The sequence below is a fragment of the Styela clava genome, chromosome 14 (assembly GCF_964204865.1).
Source record: "Styela clava chromosome 14, kaStyClav1.hap1.2, whole genome shotgun sequence".
Lineage (NCBI taxonomy): Eukaryota > Metazoa > Chordata > Ascidiacea > Stolidobranchia > Styelidae > Styela > Styela clava.
This window is the reverse complement of record NC_135263.1, coordinates 2,149,772-2,171,536: the sequence shown is the minus strand read 5'-3', so window position 1 is coordinate 2,171,536 and position 21,765 is coordinate 2,149,772. Positions and strand designations below refer to the sequence as shown.

Below are 21,765 nucleotides of genomic sequence, written 5' to 3'. Positions count from 1 at the left end.
CAATTTCGATCATACAGCCCCGCAATAACCATACATTCGACCGCATTTTATCCCCGCCGGTGTCTATACATCAACGCAGAAAATCCGGTGCTCCCGACGTATGTGTACCAAGATGGCGAACAACCTGAACACAGTATGTGTACTAGGTTAAAATTCAGGTTGTGCGTCATCTTGGTACACATACTTTCAGAGTGCAGAAAATCCGACATTGTCAAAAGGGCTATCAATAATACAGACTGTTAAAACAAGTTTTTGTGTATTTTAAAATGCACATAAAAGAATTGAAATATATGTTCGTTGCACAGGTTAGACCAGGGGTGTGTAACAGAGGGCCCGCGGGCCACAACCCATTTATTGTGGCCCTTGTAAACACTCAGATTGTTCCCCATTGCAAATAAAACCCAAATCAGACAGTTTATGTTTAAAAAGGCGCACACGGCTAAGCGATAGCCTCTTTCTCTCATCCTTCCTTTCCCGCGGCTCCTGGTTATCTCTATAATCTTTTAATTCGTTGTACACACAGAAAAATCTTCTTCTCTGTGGACTAGCGAGATGTTTGAAGTGGTTATATAGCCCAAAAACGTTTCATAGCCCTGGACTAGGTCGATAAGGTTTTATACATCCCATCCATGTTATAATGACTATTTAATGACACATTCATATAAATCAGTCATATATGACCGTCTGCTTAGAAGAGCGGTAATAAGTGCCGGCAGATAACAGCTTTATCTGAGACATTCGACATCACGGTTCATTTCTGAATCAGTTTTCATCAGTCATTTTATCGCCTGTTATGTTGAGTAGGTCGTCGAAATAAACCTTAATTGCTTAGTCATGCTAGACTGACTAAATAATTGAAATAATGAAACTACATCACAAGTCATAAATCTCAACACCAGCATTATGCTGATTTGCTCAGTCAACCGTGACTGACAGAACTACCATAATGAAACTGAGCCACAAGCTTATTCTGCCAGTCTCCATGTTATTTATGATGTCAAGCATGACGAACAGAATAATTGCACTAATATAACATGAAACTACTATTTCTGTTGAGTCAAGCGTAAATGACAGAACAAATACTGTAATAAACAGTGGCACAGATTCCTGGTAACATTCTGTCAATTTGTTCAGTCAAGCATTACGGACAGAATAAAATTCATTCTTGCCAGCCATCAACTTCTTTCAACTGCGCTAGAGAATCTGCCAAATACTCAAGAGATTCTGATATGATTTCCTTGTGAGATTCCTGGAATTAAGAATAGTAAATTTAGGTGAGGGGTGAGGATTTTGATATCTATCCTAGGGGAGAGAAAAGCTGATAAGACAAATAAACCATATGGCGAACCACGACATCTCTCCCGGTTACCAGTCCATGTCGGGTATGGGACTAGTTAGTCAGTTATTTTGTTTTTAGATGCATGGAATAACGAACCTCTTTTATTTCTTTCATAACTTCTTCTAACATGGTTGATGACTGCTCAATATTTTCCTGAATTATTTTCAATCTCTCAAGATCAGCTGCTTTCTGTAAAATCATGGAATATGAACATTTACTAAGATCTTTATAAGCAGAATGAAATGTTTGATGAAGTAATTCGACAACTTGTTCCTTAATATTAATATTAAAATAATTGTTAGCTTAGTTTCCCTTCTGATGTGTCATTTTAAAACTCTTTGTAAATGTTTGAAGGTATGAAAACTATTTCCCTAAAAAATCATATAAATTAATCATAGTAATGAATACTGAAACTTATACATAATTATTATGCTGTTTCCGTTTTTACTGCTAATTTTGAAATATTTTTGCGAGATAATATCTTGAGTAGTTTATTGTGTTAATATTTTTAAAAAGACATATGGGGCACCAACGCACTTGGGGCCGAAAAAACGCAAAATCCGGCTATGATCGCAGATTAAAGGTCTATTGTTCGAATGTAATGAATTGGAGTGAAGAGCTCCAAAAGAGGCGAAGGGGCGAATTTGACAAAAATACGTTACCTTAGCCTTCTCTTTTTCTTCTAACGCTTCCTTTAATTTCTTGTCTTCTTCCAAAGTAGCAACTTCGTCTGAAATGGAAAACAAAATTTTAAAGTGACCTGGTTTTGATTTTGTGGCCTAAGCCCTGAAACATTACAGGGTTGGATTTAAATAATATAAAGTGATGACCTGGCGTGACCAAAATGAAATAATTTACTATTCCAAGTACAATCTAACCTAATATTTTTGATATGGAATATCGAATACAGCGTGTCCAAAACATTTCACCTGTTTTTATAGTACCAAGAATTAAAAATTTCTTTGTCTCTGTTTATTGATAATTCTCATTGTGCTTGTAGTTCTCATTTATCATACAATAAAAGTTTTTTAAACCTACAATTGTTATTAGTATAAGATATAAAATCTAAAATAAATAACATATGGGCAAGAGTATAGCCAGGATTTCTGAAATTTCTTATGGCCAGGTTAAACCAAAACAGTTAGTGGATCTGATCGGAGACCGAAAAACACAGGTTTTCAAGTTTCCTGAGGGTCTAAAAAGCATTTCATACAATGAAAAATTGCTATGCATGATACAAAAAAAATTCGGTGCTCCCGAAGTATGCGAACCAAGATGGCGGACATCGGAACGTAACATGGGTAACAGGTTAGGGTTAGGCGATAATTTTTTTCCAATTTTCCTTATTTTAGTCCTATTATCAGTTCGAAGACTAGCCAAGAGTCTCCCGTAGTATTTATACCTAAAATTATGGCCAACCCTAACCTAGTACACATATTACATTCCGATGTCCGCCATCTTGGTTCGCATACTTCAGGAGCCCCAAAAATTTTTTTTTGCATTTCAAAAGAGGGGGGGAAGGTTTCGCTAGAATGATAAACAGGGGAGCCATGAAAAGTAGGGAACCGCTGCCCTATTAGGGGGCCTAGAGGGCCCAATTTGCGAAACTGAGGAATATGAGTCTCCTTCTTACCAACTTCCACAATAACATCCTGATCCATCTTTTCAATAACTTCATCCACACGCCGAAAACTTTCTGATGGGGCTTCACTGCTTTCTGTTGCCGATTCCGGTTTCTTGTCTTTGGAAACTGAAACTAAATAAATAAAGGTTTTTATTTAGGTTTACTCGAAGCGAGTGTATGAGAAATATCGGTACTCCCGTAGTATGTGTACCAGGTTAGGGTTAGGGCATAATATTATTCTGATTTTTCTTATTTTAGTTTTATTACGAGTTCGGAGACTGTCTGTGTTAGCTAAGTGAATATACATAGGTTTCAGTCCCTTCACACAATTTGATGTAAAGTAGGCAAACAAAATTAGTTACCACAGTATCAGTACACATTGAAGTGCCCAAAAATTACCAGGTTCATAGCCTTGTTCTGAGAAATCATCATTAAAATAAAAGATTGAGCGGAACTCCTGAAGTATGCGCACCAAGATGGCGCACAACCTGAACTCTGGTTGTGTACCAGGTTAGGGTTCAGATTATGCGACATCTTGGTGCGCATACTTCAGGAGTACCGATGGAGCATTACCAACCTGTTTTATTACTATCAGAATCTTCTTTTTCTTTCTCATCTTTACTTGAAGTTCCATTAGTATTCGGTTTCTCATTTGATTCAGATTGTACAGGAGTTTTCTTGGTTTTCTTTTTATTTGGCTGGATCTTCTTAGCGGTGTCAGTCTTCTGTGGATTTAAAGTGCATATCACATTACAATCCTTTCAACAACAATGCAGGGCGCTCCATAAGTATGTGTACCAATATGGAGGTAACTAATTCCGTTCGCCTACTTTACATCAAGTTGTGTAAAGGGACTGAAACCCATGGGCAGGGGGGAATATTCACTTGGCCAACACAGACAGTCCCCGAACTTGTAATGGAACTAAAATAAGGAAAATTGGAATAAAATTTTTCCTTTCGGGCCGCAGTTTGCACACGCCTGGTCTAACCTATGACAAATTGCACACTTACCTTTTCATTCTTATTGCTGAACTTTGACCCTGAAATCGGTTTTGATTTCTTTGATTTGTCAAAAGAGTTGCTGCTTCTGGAAAAAGATATAAGAGGTTAAACATAACAAAATATTTTACAAAAGAACCAATAAAAAAGGAATTACAAATCGTTAGTAAATCAGTGAAAACGATAAATTATGAAATATCTCGAGAGTTGGGAGTTATTTTGAACTACTTAATGATGACAAAGTCAAATTTCAATTCGGAAATTAAAAAAGCATAAAGCTGTCTCAGCATTCTCAACAGATAATTAAAAAGGCACATATTTCGAATATTTTATTAATGAAATTCAGTTTTTTCAGAGTCGAAATGTCATTTACTGGTTTCAAAGCCAACATTTCTGCCAGAAACCGTATGTTGTGATTTTAATGCAGGGTCGTAGCCAGAAGGGTTGAGAGTCAAACCCCCCCCTTTCAAAAGTAGGAAAAAAAGAATTTTTGTGTTTCATACATAGTGATTTTTCATGTCTTAAAACACTTTTTAGTCCGTCAAGACTCTCGCAAACCCATGGTTTTCTGGCCGGACCCACTAGCTCAGGGTGGTCCAAACCCTGGCCCGCCGCTTCATTATCTGTGGCCCGCGTCACATTCGGAGAGAAATCAAAAAATCGCATTTTGTGTTGTTTCGTCATAATCTTAACCAAAAATTTTTCTGACATATTGTTGCGTCACTAATGTCACTGAATTGACTAGTATTATAACTTGCTGAGGCAACTAGCGAAGTTAAACGAGCGAAGTTCTTGGCACTATTGTGGCCCGCGAACAATGCAAAAGTAATTTTGTGGCCCGCGGAGCTGCCAATCTTGAACCACCCTGCACTAGCTGGTACAGCCAACCTGGAAATTATAAATTTCAGGCCCGCCTCTCAAAATTCCTGGTTTCGCCCCTATTCAAATGGTACAAAGTAAGAAGCCTTTCCAGCGCTTTACAGCCTTGATTGGAACAACGCCTCACCTATCGGATGAAAGTGATCTTGGTCTTCTTCTCCTGTTAGGCCCCTTCATCATACTGCTGAAATCTCGGTTCATTTGCTGAAAAAACATCAGAAATAATCTAAATCTTCCAAGTTTACACACCTATTAGAATGCAGTGTATGTGTACGAGTAAACATTTAACTTTGTGACATTCGATCATCGATCTATTAGTTTAAATCGATGGTTCTCAAATGGGTGGAGGGGCACACAGACACTTTTTTGAGGGGGGGGGGTGAAGATAATAAAAAATCAAATATTTGTCAGATTTGATCTTGCCAGCTTTATTTTGGATATTTACATTTCTATATTTTGGAAAATTACTTTCCATCCACATTTTTTTGGAATGAAAACACACTTTCGCCTTACTATCTGGTATTTGTAGCTTATTGTTAGCAAGTTATTATTTATTGATTTTAATAGGTAAGTATGTTGATATAGGTATTTGTCTGTCTGTATGTCTGTTAGATGCACGCGATATCTCACGAAAGCGAGGATGAATCTGCTCCAGATTTTGCATGTGCATTCATCTTATCTCGAACCAGAAGCCTATTGATTTTGGGCAAATTATGTCGTATAATTAGCGAGTTATTATTTAATTAGTGATGGAACACAAGGTGTCACTATGGAGTAAGAGCGCTGTTTCGGGGGATCCCCTAACTTTCGATCGATAAGTCTTCAGTCTCTGACCGATAATCTCGTTTTAGAAGATGGGCACAAGACTTGACAAATTATAAAAATGGTGCGCGGTTCGAGTAACCACTGGTCTAATTCAAGGGTGTGCAACAGTTCCTGTCAGTGGGCCATAGAACCAACTTCAGGTGCCCAGCTGGGCCACACAAAAAAATTTTCTTTCTACATACACACAACGAATTACAATAATAAAGGCCATGTGAGAGCCTTTATACCCATAACTTGTTAGATTATGATTTCATGCTTGATACGGAAAACTCGGAGTGTTTACGGAGTGTTTACAAAGGTCACACTGAATGGCTTGGCGGGTAGGATTGGGCATTTTCGAATACCTTGTGATTTCAGAATAGAATCGAATAATTTTTTCAAATCGAATCGAATCTCGAATAATTGAAAATATAAAATTGTAAGCGACTTTATTATAGTAATTGGTCCTCTCAACAAATGAATTACTGAAGACATAGAATAAATCACTCAGATACATTACTGAGCGTTCACATAGAATAACAAACACGTTTTATCAATAACTCACTACAGAAAATAGTCATATGTTAGAATTTCGTTGAAAAAATATGACTTTAATGGAAAAAAAATTGGGGAATTCACCTCGACCATTAGCGGAAAGATAAAAACAAGATGGCGGCGATTCGAAATTCCCGTCTGAACCGATTCGAATAATTTACTATTCGATTCGAATAATCGATTCGAAATGCCCAGCCCTATTGGCGGGTCGGGTTGGGGCTCTTGGGCCGCTGTTGCAACACCACACCAAACTTCTGCAGCGCCAAAGAAAAAACTAGAATTCGGTTGGAAACCGAAGACTTATCGATCGAAGGTTAGGGGATCCCCCAAAACAGCACTCTTACTCCATAGTGACACCGTGTGTCCCATCACTAATTAATCAATAACTCGCTAATTATACGACATAATTCATCGAAAATCAATAGGCTGCTGTTCCGAACTATGATGAATGCACATGCAAAATTTGGAGCAAATTCAACCTCGCTTTCGTGAGATATCGCGTGTATCTAACAGACAAACAAACAAACAGACAAATACCTCTTAAGATCGATAAGTAATCAGTACAGAGCAGTAATCTTTGGGAAAACCAAAAACCTCTCGTGACTATATTTACCGGTCCAACTACTTTAATATAAAGGGAAAACAATTACAATATCAGCCCTCACATGTTCCCTAAGCTTCAGAGTCTGATGATTTGACTTCTGTACTTGGAGTTGTACCTTCTTCACAGTGGGAGGTCGTAACATGTAATGCTCCAACATTGCTGCCGCTCCATCATATTCTGCCAGTTCTACAAATGCCTGGAATAATCAATGAGATAATTGAAATTATTGCTAAGTTGTTTGAACTAATAATGCTATGTGTATGGACATGCTTACCAGTTAGAAATAGGGATGGATATATCATATATGGTCCTGATTGCGATTTGGATGGCCTCCATTGTAGCAAACAAGCTACAGTATATCCTCACATTATAAGCTGATCCCCAAAGACTGCCCAAAAATAATGAATTTATGAAAATTCGCATATTAGCCAACCTTACCAATCATAACACATTGTACACCCCTATCACAGCATATTATGGTTGCAGAATAAAATTAGTGATATGCGCATTATAAGCGAACCCCTTAGTTTTTTTTGGATTTTTGTTAGTTTTGAACTCTGCTTATATGTGAGGATATAAGGCAGCTCTACAAATGCCTGGAATACTGAAAGAACAAATTTAATTAACACTCATCTTACATTTGTTGATTCGACACGAAACATGGCTTACATTAATGAGCGCACATTGCTAAAGTTAGAAACATGTTTTTTCCCTCATTTTGATCTTAACTTATGACAAATTACTCGGATCTGCCGAATTGGACAAATAAAAGACTGTCATCCCTTGTAACTGGATTTGGAGTCTGAGTGATGGTGGTTTGGCTTCCTCCACCATCAAGTCCAAAAACGAATAATTGGCTAAGTAATCCTATACCCGAGATGAACTGGTAACAGGACGAGAGGCCGTGGGTCAACATTCAATTAAGCCGTATTATAGCCTTTCCTCGCCCCAGGATAAATATGTTAATCCTATCCTATTCATGAAATGAGTTGAACTGGCTTATATTACTGCTCATACATAGTTTTAAATATAGCGAAGAGGAGGTAGTTGACTTTGATAATCGTCTGATCGTATCATTCCCTCCCATCTACACCAAACTAATTTATTACATGTTATTATTTTAATTATTACGATGACTGTTGTTTTATTTCAGTTGACAAAAAAATAAAAACTCTCTTTCTTTCTCCTTGCTCAGAGTGAAGGTGCAATAAGTCTCGTACAAAAAGATCAGCAATCCAGAAGTGTGTAACCAATATGGATGTAACTAATTTTGGTCACCTACTTTACATCAAGTTGTGTAAAGGGACTAAAACTTGTGGGCAAGAGGTATATTCACTTGGCTAACACAGACAGTCACGACATAAAGAAAATCAGAGGAGCTCCTGAAGTATGCGAACCGAGATGGCGGACATCGGAATGTAATATGTGTACTAGGTTAGGATTAGGCCATAATCTTAGGTACAAATACTACGAGAGGCACTTGGCTAGTCTTCGAACTCATAGTAGGAACAAAATAAGGGAAATTGGAATAAAATTATGGCCTAACCCTAACCTGTTATCCATGCTTTGTTTCGATGTCCGCCATTTTGGTTCGCATACTTCAGGAGCACCAAATCAGAATCAAATTATGACCTAACCCTAACCTGGTAAGCACACGACGACCTACAGAAGTATAAAAAAATCAAACCTGAAACCACCCTGTTGAGACAGCTTTGGGCATAACCAGCAAAATATTCGTCACTTTTTCAAACGGTTGTGCGAGCTTTATGATATCTTCCTCTACTATCAAGCCCTTCCTACCAGCCTGGTAACGAAGATACAGAACTCTGCCTTGTCTTGCTCGCATTTGGGCAGCCTGAAAAGAGAAAGATAATTTGTAATATGTAAAAAAATATACAAACAACTCCCAACTACGAAAGGTAAATTACGAAATTTTCAAAATGTAAATCGAATTTAAGGTAAATTTTAGTTTAGCCCCTATTGTAAAAATTTTTGTCTTTCACTCCAGATCCGAAAAAATTTATTTTGATAAAGAAACATTGGTTCAAAACTTAGGAAATAGACCGGTACAACCTTTGGTAAACTAAGATTTGTTTTTTGAGTTTATATAAACAATTTTGACTGCTTTCATAATTATTTAAAGAATAAAATTCAGACCTTCAGGAGAAAAAAATGACGACTCTCGACTCCAGAAGGTTCGAAAATATTACTATGGCTTCAATGAAAACATGCGAACCTCTCAACTTCGGCTACACAGCCATGGTTATTAACTGAGGTAACCATTTCCTAAATTTGGTAAGTTTCCGCAGAAATTTTAGCATAACAAAGTACAGGGTGTCCATACAGTCCCTTTATAAATTTCAATTTTGTTATGAAGTCAGTTCTTAATAAATCTTAACGAGGTTTGTTGTTTTTTCAATCAGTAATTGTTCAAGTAATTTTACTTCATTCAATACATCTGTTGGGGCCAAAACAATATATGGTATCGATAAATTCAAGTTTAATTTTTTTTTAGATTTTATGGATACCCTATATGGTACTCTCTCTCTCTCTAGCTTTACCTCCTCTTGAGCTTCCTCTCTTGTACTCGGTGATATCACACTCTTCGTTTCCTTGCCACCTCGGCCTCCTTGAGAGAATTTACGAGCACCTGAAAAATCATGGGAATGAAAATATACTTATGAGCAACAGAATTCTTCAATTGATCATATCTTGAAAAATGCTAATATGGGTTGAAAACAGAGAAATCTGCATTTATTATAAACTCATAAAATTGAAATTAACAATAGTGCTGAATTTCTTGTTACTTATAGATTTTAATCGTTAGGTATGTTGATAGGTATTTGTCTGTATGACTGTTAGATGCACGCGATATCTCATGAAAGCGAGATTGAATCTGCTCCAGATTTTGTATGTGCATTTATCACATCTCGGACCAGAAGCCTATTGATTTTGGGCGAATTATGTCGTATAATTAGCGAGTTATTAATTAATTAGTGATGGGACACAAGGTGTCACTATGGAGTAAGAACGCTGTTTTGGGGATCCCCTAACTTTTGATTGATAAGTCTTCGGTCTCTGACCGATATTCTCGTCTCTGTTGTATGTTGATACTTTCCATGCCATGGACGTATCTATGAGTCTTTCAAAACAGAAAGAGAGAAAATATAGAATAGGTTCAGGTATTCCATTATTAATTAATTCTGACTTGGCTGACTTTTGAAGCTATCCAAAGAAGCAATAACAGCTTCAATAAAATTTAACAATGATAGTGTTGAAATGTCGCAACGAGGCAGTAATTCAAATATGACATTATCTATAAGTTTCAATAGAAAATTGGGGCTCCCGAAGTATGCGAACCAAGATGGCGGACATCGGAATGTAATATGTGTACTAGGTTAGGGTTAGGCCATAATTTTAGGTATAAATACTACGGGAGGCTCTTGGCTAGTCTTTGAACTGATAATAGGACTAAAATAAGGAAAACTGGAAAAAAAAATTATCGCCTAACCCTACCCTGTTACCCATGTTACGTTCCGATGTCCGCCATCTTGGTTCGCATACTTCGGGAGCACCAGAAAATTTTTATAAATTGATTGTGGTAATAGTAATCAACCTCTTTGCAAGCTCCATAACACCAAAAGTTTTAGAACCTCTGGCTTAGACTGCACATTTTCAAATTTTTAAACATTTTGTACCTTTGCTACTATTTGATTGAAGTTCCCTTACTGCATGCATCTGAGCTGCAAAGATGGATTTCCCTTGTTTTTGTGAATTTGTGTGGACCATCTGAAAATATAATTGATAATTGGTTTAATAACAAATGTAAATTTTATGAATTCTAACTGATGTGACCAAATTCATCCGCTGAGCTAAAGACTTTTATCTGATATCCTATATTCTTGAGTATAATATTACAGAATGTTCTCGAAATATAAATGTAAACTATTTTGGCCAATAAGAAAGCATTTTTCTGAGCCACACATAGCGATTTACGTAGGTTGAAACGCTTTTTAAACCCCACATTTTTTGCTCTCCGGCCAGACCCACTAGGTCAGGGTGGTCCAAACCCAGGCCCACGGGCCACATGTGGCCCGCCGCTTCATTATCTGTGGCCCGTGTCACATTCGGAGAGTAATCAATAAATAGTATTTCGTGTTGTTTTGATGATTAAATTAATCAGAAAAATCTTTTGACATATTATTACATCACTAATGTCACTGAATTGACTAGTCTTATGGCTATCTGAGACAACTAGCAAAGCTGAATGATGCGATTTGCTAGTCTAAATTATTATCTGGCATCTATCTTTTTGGTCGGGAATATATGCTAACAATATATGTATCATAGAAAACTAAAAATCGAATGCGGATTCTATCAGCCTGGGATTGGTATGTCTGATACCAATGTGTTTGCACAATAGAAGTGTTTGTTTTGTATTGCACTGTTTATCTATTCTTGGCACTATTGTGGCCCGCAAACAATGCAAAAATAATTTTGTGGCCCGCGAAGCCGACAACCCTGGACTACCCAGTCCTATATTCTTGAGTATAATATTACAGAATGTTTTCGAAATAAGAAAGCATTTTTCTATATCATACATAGCAATTTTTCGTAGCTTGAATCGCTTTTTAGACCCTCACGACTCCTGACACCAGGCTTGCAAATCCGCGCCCGAAAACGAGAGTCTAGGCATACTCTCGTCGACCTCCTAACGGAATTCGAAAGATTCAATGACGTCATAGTGACGTCACATATACTCCCGTCCCAGGAAAATGTTACGCGAGTCAGGCACGAGTCAATGTGTCTAATTATATCTACGCACACACTATCTACACACCTACTTTCGCTCGATAAACACTACTCCGTCGGTACCCTCGTTCTGCGATATTGCTACTTGCGAGCGTCTCATTAAATACTAATCAAGATAGCTGCGTGCTCTGCGACGCCGTTTTCCCCGCACGACGTAAATGACCTAATTATATATCGGGGTAATCAACCATGTGAATAACTCTCAACAAGTTACCCTACAAAGAAAATAATAACTCAAGTTTTGCAAAATAAAGGGAGGAACTTTAATAAACGGCAGTCGCCGTTGCCATCGCCTGTTTTTTTTTTTTTTAATAAACAAAACCATTCATGCAGTCTGACATTTGCCGTACAAACTGAAATCTATAAAATAAGTTCGCATGTAGCAGATGAGTTCATGCAAAATAAACATCGCACAGAAAGAACGAAATTGAATATTAAACGCTAATCGCCGCCCGTCGACTTCGCATCATTTAAAATGTATAAAAAGAAAGGTTAGAAATTGTGTCGACGAACAAAGAAATGCGTGAGACGCTTTCAGGTTCACATATCACAGTTTTAGTCTTCTTCCGACGAGCTATCGTCGATGTTTATTAGTTGAGGCTGTACCAAGCTGGGCTTTGCCGTTTCCAACCCCCCTAAAATTGAATTTATACGTCGTTTCACGAGACCTCGTTCAGACGTCCCATCGCTTCCCATAAATCGGGCGGAAGCCTTGTTGACCAGATTTTCTCGAATGGCCCCGTCTTCGAACTGTTCTTTTCGCGTGGCAATTAATAGAAGATCTTTTATCATATTGTGTCCGAGATGTGATCGCCAATCAGTGATAATTCGCCGTAAACAACTGAACCCTCTTTCGACAACAGCATTTGAGAATGGTAAGCAAAGCACTAACTCGACAACGATCAACAAATTTTTATACGCCTCCTTCTTTCGCTGGTGCAACTTGTGCCAAAAGTCGGTAGTGCTCAAATCTTTGTAAACCTCATTTCCCTGGACGTCATACTTCAAATCATCCCATTCTTTCAAGCATGCACCCTTCTCGCACCCAGCTGCGTGTAGAGGTACTTTGAAGTACTCAAAGACTTGTGAAAGATCTTGATTGCCATATTCAGGGACGGACGCATTAATCCCGCCATCCGACATCAAGATTTCAGGGTTCAGCCATGATAACTTACTCAAAATGTTTTCTTGTTCTTCTATTTCTGTAAATCGCTCGTCCAGGCAATCACGCAGATTTCTTATGCATTGCGATCTTGTTGTTTGGGATCTCTGGATGATGGTTTCCTCTGCAGAATGAAAAACCACGCTTTCCTCGTGTTCCAGGAGTCTGCCGGTCGGTGTTTCACGCCTTTTACAAGTAATGCGTATTGCCTTCGTTTGTCCACCATCTTCGTGTCTGGTAAAACGGAACGGAAGCGGAGTGCAATTTAGGTCGCCCCTGTCATAAGCATCGAGCGCTTCTCGCTCTGCAGGACCGCCGCGAAGTTCCATAGAAGTTAATTTCATTTTCAACCGTTTTATCTGCTTGGTAGCGTCAATAATGGATGACCCGTCATGATCTGATTGTATTGCGATTGACGTGGCAGATACCCAATTTACGATATCCTCGTATTGGCGACATAGGATATAGAACTTGAAGCTGTGAAGATTAACAAGAAATTTCTCAGCCTTCATATCTGACTCAGCCTCCCTCTGGTTAGTGAAATGATGTATGTAAACAATCCAATTTGTTTTTAGCGCATGGAGTGCGTTGAGTGTGTGTGCCACAAATCTTGTGCCTTGCGACTTTGGTACACTAACAACCGCGGTCTGCAACTTTTCTGCCGCATTACATACGGCGGCCCATTCTTTAGGGCTATTCCGAAAATGATAATATATGTCAATAAGGAAGTCAATAACTTGTTTGAAATGGGGGGTCAATGCGTCTTTCGATGCTAGTTCAATTCGATGTGAATAGCAATGTACTTTGATTAGCCGACCAGGGCACACGTCCTCCCATTTTTTAAGTAAACCCGTTTTACGCCCAAAGTTAACAGCAGCGCCATCGGCGCCGGCCCCGATAATTTTTGAAGAAAAAGGCTTAATAAGTTCCACAAGATTTTCAATGGGTGTCTCACAATTTGTTGTTATATCGGGAATCAGGAAACTCAACAGAGAGCGCAATGTAGCGTGGTACAAATTGTTAGCGTCCACTCGCACATATTCCTTGATTGAAATCAAGTCAATTTCGTGTACAGCTGGTTTGCATTCGTGCGCTATTCTTATGTAAATTAGTTCCGACTCGTACGATAACTTGCGCTTGACGACTGTTGACCCATCCACCATCCAGCTAAAAAAATTTACTTTTTTGTGCACTTCATTTCTTATTGAGGACAATATCTCCTCCGCGAGAATATGTATAAAGGCTTTACAACCTTCTCTGTTACCATATGACGTGGTTATTTTGCCGCCATTGTCTGCGCACAGTTGTAATAAGTCCGCAAACGCATTGAAAGGCAGTTCCTTTCTAGAGACATACAGTGCAGTACGAACAAGAGGTTTTATGGCGTTCTTCGCCCTCTGTTTTTGGCAGCCCCATAAGCGAGCGATACTTGTTTGCGTCGGGAGCTTCCCATTCTCAATTTCGACACACTTTAAGTGGCCCTCGGAATTGAGGTGTCGTTCTAAATTATATCTTAAAATCCATATGGTGCCATTCTCCCCGTAAGTCGTCACATCATTAACAACTTTGCTTCCATAGCCGCGCTGTATTCTGTCACAATGTTTTTTGCATACAATGCATGCTGCATGTACGACTTTGGTATTATCTTCGTTGAAACCGAACGTAAAACTGTCCTTTAATCTGTTTGGCCAAAACTTCCAGGCCGCTACAGAGACGGACCTTGATTTTTCCTCCATTTACTCTAATCATACAATTTATAATATCTCCTGTGGTATTTTTAAACAAACAAAAAAACGGTGTTACGCAAAGATACCCTTTTACCGGTAATTTACAACAAAACAGCCGTTAATATAACTAATTAATTACACTAGCCCTAGTCTTACCGACATCTCATCTTTGTTAGTCTGCAACACTTCTATTAAATTCATAATACGCATTCGCAGTCTGCCTTATTACAAGGGAACATTCTGCATTCGCCAACGCCAAGTCGTCCGGAGGCATGCCCGTGCTTGATTCCTCGCTTTTCGCTGTAATGTACTATTGTGACATCATAAACCATCGCCCGCAAACGATTTTACGTCACTAAAGAACAAAGAGAGAGAGGCGGCGGAAAAAATCGCCTCGGACTCTCGTGTACTGCTGGACGCGAGTAATGACGTTTTTTACGGGAGTAATAGCTAGACTCGGGTAGGGCAAAATACGCGAGTCTAGACTAGAGTATGACTCGCGTACTCGCGTAGATTTGCAAGCCTGTGACACCCTACATTTTTCGCTCTACCCACCCACCCACTAGGTCAGGGTGGTCCAAGGTTGTCAGCCTCGCGGGTCACACTATTATTTTGATATTGTTCGCGGGCCACAATAGTGTCAAGAATAAGTAAACAGTGCAATACAAAACAAACTCTTTTCATTATTTGTCATTTATCAAGCTAAAACATGCAAAAATTCCATTAAAATTAAATATTTTTATGACGAAACAACACCAAACACGTTTTTTTAACTCTCCCGCCAATGCGACTCGGGCCACAGATAATGTAGCAGCGGGCCACATGTTGCCCACGGGCCTGGGTTTGGACCACCCTGCACTAGGTGATCCGGTCCAACTTGGCAATTGGAATATTCAGTTCCATCCACCCTTGTTCCAACCATCTGGAAAGATGACCTGACCTCACCACATCTTACAAAAACCTATAATTGAACGGAAGGCCTTAGCTCAATATACAATTGGTCCGTCTTATTTACTTTCCTCTCCCTGTGAAACATGTGAATCTCTTTCCAGATTTAAAAATCCATAATCGAGGATTTCAAGGAGACAGAGCAAATTTCAAAATTTCAAAAAAAAATGTTGTTGAAAGTATTTATAGTTTGAATCATTGAAGCAAGAGTTACAAAAGTGTTTTTATTAAAAAGATGGTGTAAAAAAACAATTTTTTCTCCGTTTTTCCCAAAATCCTTTTTTTTTTCAACTTGAGCAACTTTAAAAAATAGAATTCATAAACAATCAGAAAATATATAAATACCGGTTGTGGCGGCGAACGTCCACGTTGAAGTGGTTCCAGAAAACGCTGTGGTTCAGAGAAATGTCTTTCTGGGGATCTTCGTTGTAAACTTTGTGGCTCTCTAGTTCCACCTAGACTTGAAGCAAGATAATCCAACTGCTTTGTAGAAGGGTCAAGTGGATCACCTAAGAAGAATATGGAATAATAAAAAAAAAATGATTGAAGATTTTTGTTATTGCCTTCTTCATTTTAGAGTAGAGAAAGGGTATGTAGATAGTCCCACTGAAATATATACCGTATATCAGGGGTGGGCACATTTTTCTAGTACAGGAGCCGTATGCTGCAAGTCAGAACTTTAAAAGAGCCGCAGAATTTGTGAATTTATTAATATTATCGAAATACTATGAACAGAAAAGAAATTCACACAAGAGTAGACTAACCAACCGCAATCAAGCTGCAATATCGCTGACGCATCGATAAACATTGACCATTGTGACGAAAGATTTGCTGACTCGACTGACTTAAATTCAACGCTACAGCGATTTTCATACTAAAACATTATTTGTCCTAATTATTGACGAAAACTTCTATATGACTTTCAATAAATCAAAAGAGTTTACATTGAAGTTTTCGTAATGCTACTCGTGAAGCGGTACTTGTGGTCTACAATAAAAGCGAGACAATCTTGTTCAAAAAGAAACTATAAACCGATTTATTTAGTCTGCAATTTTCATTTGTTGCTCTCGTTCCTGACGAGTTTTGAAACGTTTTTTTACTCTAAAGACGTCTTTCGGCTTTACTCAGCAATTAAAGATTCAGGACGCCCCTTCAAACATTCTTGGCTCCACCCCTGTATAGTAAGACCTGTGAATCTTTAAGAAAAAGTTATCTTTACTGACCCCCCCTTTAATACGTTTCAGTGGCTGCTTGTAGAAAACAACTAAACGAAAACGACTCATAGAAAAAACCTTACCTAATAGTCCACTTCTCAGTCCTGGGATTAATCTCTGGGGTGACATTCCTCTCAACGAAGACGACAATCTTCTTGCGGGAGGGCTCATGCGCCGAGTCAGTGACATAAGAGGGGGTGGCGACACTCTTCTGGGAGATAGAGATGGCCGACGGGGCATGATGGGTGATGCACGACGCTGTAAAGGCGGGGACATTCTTCTAGGTGGGGATAAAGAGCGGCGCTGTAAATGTACATGTTCTTCTTTTTCCCATCGAGGTGTGGACTTGGATGCAGGACCTCGAGATCCTCGGAGAATTGAACTCCCTGCCTGACTTTCGGAATGTTCATTCTGTTTCTTTTCAAATGATTAAAAAATTCAGAAATAGATTAAATTTTTTTCTAAAAAATTTTACCACAAGTTGTACACACTCACTCAAAACTAAATGTCACGTATTTCTGAGCAAGTTCACGCTCACTCACTCAGAAGTAATGGAGACTCATTTCTGAGTATTATTGAGGATAATCACTCAGAAAAGAAACCTGTCTCTGAACATGGTAACGGGCACTCAATCAGAAGTTAGGTAAACTCATTTATGAGCGAAGTTAAAGATCTATTGAAATACCAAGACCTACTGAAATTATCCGTAATTATGGTGGTACATTCACTATGTGGAAAAACTCATCTTTACGAAAATTGGACGACCATTGAATACCAATTGCTACTGAAATTATATACAGGGTGTCCATAAAGTCCCTTTACAATTTTAATTTTGATATGAAGTCAATTATCAATATATCTTGACCAGGTTTGTTGTATATAAATCAGTAATTTTCTATGTACATTTATTAGATCTGTGAGGGCCAAAACAATACATGTTACCGATATATATTCCGTTTGCAATTTTGAAACTTTATGGACACCCTGTATATTTAAGGTGGTGCAGATATTTAATTTTCAAAAGAATTAGGTTGAAGCAAGGACTGAAGGAGACATCACTAAAAAGAACATGGGCGACAACAGAAATACCAAGAGGTAATTAAACTGTATAAATTTAAAAATTCAATTTTAAAGGCAATTTGCTCTGAGCAAAGTTACTGATGACCTTAAATACCAAGTATTACCGGAACTGTATAGATTTATGGTGGTGGTGATTTATGCTGGTAAAAGAGATGCGGGAATATCCATATTTGCTATAGAAAGTATCCTCAAATGTTCCAAAGAAGTATATGATACGCAAATTTAAATAGTGTATAGCTGGAATTGCACAGAACATGGACAAGATTCCATAATTATCGCAAATAAAACGCTGTAAGATATAACTGTGTTACAGTGCCAAGCATCTCTACCGCTTAACTTGCCACGGAAGGATAAACAGGCAACACCAAATAAGATAGGTACAAGTTAACCTATCCAGGCAAGGCTGATTAATACACAAAGCAGAAGAGAGACACAGACAGTGGAAAGAGTAGAGACTGACTTATATAGATTATAAGAACTCAATAAAAAAAAAATGGTTTTTGTGTAATTCTCTATAACGGGGCTCCAAATGAGATTGAAGATTGAAGATATTCCTATGGCTATTATTGCACTGAGCCAACCTCGCTAAAGAATTGAAGAGGTATCGTTAGCATTGTTAAGTCTTCAATTCAAAGAAAAAATCCATTTTATGAGTCACCTCCATTTTCATATCAAAATTCTTTAAAAAAAGTCATTTTTTAGGCGTAAGCTCAACATTGCCTACCCCCATCCAGGGAGAGGTGGTGAACATGGGGTTTGACCAGGAGATCTTTAACACTATGCACATCAACAAAGAAGGTCTAATGATTGTCAGAGCATATCAGTTTAGCTCTGCTGGGCGGAGTGAGAAGACTCACAAGGATGCTTAAACAAGATGAAGTCAAGAGTTTATATTACATATACATAGTTGTCACTACACTTGAACAGGCCAGACTATACTTTAGCGAAAAAAGCAATTGGCCCAACTTGTATTATGTAGAAAGGGTTTCTGCTTTTGCCGCAATGAAAAACACTTACCTTGACAGGGTCAGAATACCATTTCTGTTCAAAGCTTGAAAAAGCATCAGGTGATCTCTCTCGCTTCATACATGGACCTGATTGGCCACGATGAGGGAAGACATCCTCAGTTGGCTCAGAAGGGTCATAGAGGTCATCAGGACTCGAAGCTCGATACTCAGATTTAAAAGAATGTTGAACATTATCATGTGAAGACGCACGATGTATAACTTGTCGAAGATCATGTTTTTGTTCTTGTGTTGTGGGACGTGATTTTTTATTTTGGATGCTTTGAATAAGATTGGCTAAATTACTTGTTGAGAGTTCGTCATCGGGTAAGCGACTTAACAGCTCCATATCGCCTTTAGTGAGGCCAAGTGTGGTCATAATACGCCTGACCTCGGGCGTCAACCGTTCAGAACTACGGCTCTCTTGTTTAATAATCTGTTTACGTTCTTCTGAGCGTTGTCGTTGATTGTGAGAAGAAAATTCTGATTCGTGTGAATCAGAGTAAGATTGACGTTGCTCGTATTCTATGTTTTTCTGCTCTCTGGACCAGCTAGTGGATTCTTTTATCGGAGCATTGCCAAGAAGTCCAGGCTTTTTATCATGACCTGAATAAGCACTGAGTTCCTGCTCATAGAAAGACGGTTGCTCATATTGAGAGTAGCTTTGTTGGCTGCCATGAGAGGTCACAGAATCCAATAACCCAGGTATGCCTGGGGCAGCACCAAGGAGACCAGGACGGCCTGTGTTGCCGCCTCTGATTTTTCCTCCTCGGTTTCGTCCCCCCGAAAAACCACCCCTCCCTCTATTTCTGAATTGAGACATCTTGTGAAAGATAGCTGTTGAAAAGAATACAAATTTTTTCAAAATGTATGAAAGTAAATTTGAACAAAAATATCATAAAATTGACCGCAAACATCGATACTGCAATCAAGAATTTTCTTTTTGTGAGCCCTAAAGATTGCTCTTGACTAGTTGCTCTGGTATGCTGAGATCTACTATGTTTTTGGAAGAAGCAGAATTACTTTTTCGCTGTACACTGTACAGCAATAACCAAATAACCCATTGGGTGAGTTACAGGGCATTTGACTGGAAGTAGATATCTTTAGCGATAGCATGAGAAATATTGTTTGATACAGAACGCTAAACCAGGGGTGAGCAAGGTTTCTGAGCCAGGGGACAAAAGTTTTGCCCACCCAGACTGTCTGGCCATGTAAGAGTGACGTGAAAAATGAACAATATTTATAGTGTTAAGTGAAAAACGAGAATATCGGTCGGAGACCGAAGACTTATCGATCGAAAGTTAGGGGATTCCCCAAAACAGCGCTCTTACTCCATAGTGACACCTTGTGTCCCATCACTAATTAATTAAAAGCTCGCTATTTATACGACATAATACGACAAATCAATAGGCGTCTGGTCCGAGATATGATAAACGGACATGCAAATCTGGAGCAGATTCAATCTTGCTTTCGTGAGATATCGCGTGCATCTAACAGACAGACAGACAAATACCTATCAACATACTTACCAATTAAAATCGATAAGAAACAATAAGCCTTGTGCCAAAACTAAATTTAACGCAATCTCAACAAATTTCTCGAGCTATTTTTAACTGAAACATTAAAATTTGGTTCTAGTTGGTTGTGGCAGCATCAGGCGGGCCAGATTCAATTACCCAATGGGCCGGTTTTGGCCCATACGCCTTAGTTTGCCCACGTCAGCACTAAGAACATCATGTTGATAGCTATAGCATAAAGAATATATATATTCAGTACACTCAGGACACACTGCAGTAGCGTATATTACTTAAAAAACGATTTTGCTTTTAAACAAGGATTTTGTATTTTATAGCAGAGGCCAGAAAAGAAAATTTGAGATATTCATTTGGCGATATTATGCTCATAGTAAAAAAACTGACGCTCAGTGAGAGGGCGTAATATTTTAAGAATTTTTTTGCATTTTCCTAGATACCATATCACAATTTGCAGTGGTTCACGGAGACTAAATACTTGTTATGAACAACTTGACATAAATTTATCACAGCAGTTTGCATATTGCACCCAATGATATAATACTCTGACAACATTCTGCTCAGAGCGAAGACACACCACTCAGTATGAAAAGGGGGGTCTCGTGTAGTTTCGTACCACAACAACTGCTAGCGAGCGTGGCGTAACAATTTTTGCATATGTTATTCCCAACCACCACCTGACTATATCATCCAAAAATGATGTCTACACTAGACCCGAAGAAGACATAATATTTATAAAGAACTCTTCAACAACTCTCTAAATTTCATACAGAGGTTCATACAGGCTCGATAATTGGTATAATTAAACTATAAAAAAAGTATTTTATAGCAGTTCATTCAGTGAAGCTACTAAGATGTATTTTACTGACAATATTCCAATAGACATCAGCTACTTAGAAGAAAGAGTAACCGCTGCAGTGAAAAAGGATGACGGACAACTATACTACACGGACAATTCGACTAACAAGAGGCCTGGTTAGTTGCCTGTCTTGTCGCATTTTCTGCTGCGACGTTTAATAACTACAATGATAAAGAGAACACATCGATATTATGTGCCCAAGTGACATATTTTGCTCATGGTTTACAGATACAGTATACAGAAGAAACTGGAGCCTGTTGTAACGTTAGTGATGTCAGATTGCTCACATTATACAACTGTGTGCCTTTGTTGGCGTTTTGAATTTTGTTGATATTGAAGAGGTCTAGGAGAACAGCTAGATTATAAATCATGTAGTTCTACGTATACTGCTGAACATTCATTTTTAAATGTTATTGCTTTGAAAAGCTAGTGTGATAAGACTAGGCTATTAGGCAGATATATCTCAAATTACTGAACTAACTAACAAAGTAAGATGGTGCTGTCAGCGCAAATATTTGCCCGAACCATCGATTCAAGTTCACATCCACAAAAAAAAATTGTATAAGAATAAACAGGATCCAGAAGATAACTATGCTTTCAGCAGATAGAGTAGAACGCCAGAT

At 38.4% G+C, this 21,765-nt stretch overlaps 1 protein-coding gene across 2 annotated transcripts; it reads right to left on the bottom strand.

Moving 5' to 3' along the window:
• Positions 1-239: 239 nt before the first annotated feature.
• On the bottom strand, positions 240-21,765 carry LOC120326044 (uncharacterized). 2 transcript variants are annotated; one of them, XM_039392293.2, is made up of 15 exons: positions 20,281-21,761; positions 18,765-19,588; positions 16,751-17,084; positions 15,799-15,962; positions 10,503-10,593; positions 9,366-9,454; positions 8,492-8,659; positions 6,866-7,000; positions 4,969-5,045; positions 3,975-4,050; positions 3,541-3,688; positions 2,973-3,089; positions 2,002-2,069; positions 1,436-1,528; positions 240-1,249 (listed from the first exon to the last, which is right to left on the bottom strand). In XM_039392293.2, exons 2-15 carry the CDS (start codon positions 19,572-19,574, stop codon positions 1,160-1,162), a joined length of 2,460 nt encoding a protein of 819 aa, XP_039248227.2. In that variant the 5' UTR covers positions 19,575-19,588; positions 20,281-21,761; the 3' UTR covers positions 240-1,159. The 2 variants fall into 2 exon arrangements, with proteins under 2 accessions (XP_039248227.2, XP_039248302.2); XM_039392368.2 differs by having other exon boundaries at positions 16,751-17,078; positions 18,765-21,765.

What these genes read in the sequence shown, in the direction of transcription:
- LOC120326044 (XM_039392293.2), bottom strand. Translation starts at nt 19,574, where the DNA reads ATGTCTCAATTCAGAAATAGAGGGAGGGGTGGTTTTTCGGGGGGACGA. An exon ending in GACGTTCGCCGCCACAACCG is followed by an intron (nt 10,594 to 15,798) that starts GTATTTATATAT and finishes TTATATTTTCAG; the next exon opens with ATGGTCCACACAAATTCACA. An exon ending in TCTCAACAGGGTGGTTTCAG is followed by an intron (nt 7,001 to 8,491) that starts GTTTGATTTTTT and finishes TGATTATTCCAG; the next exon opens with GCATTTGTAGAACTGGCAGA.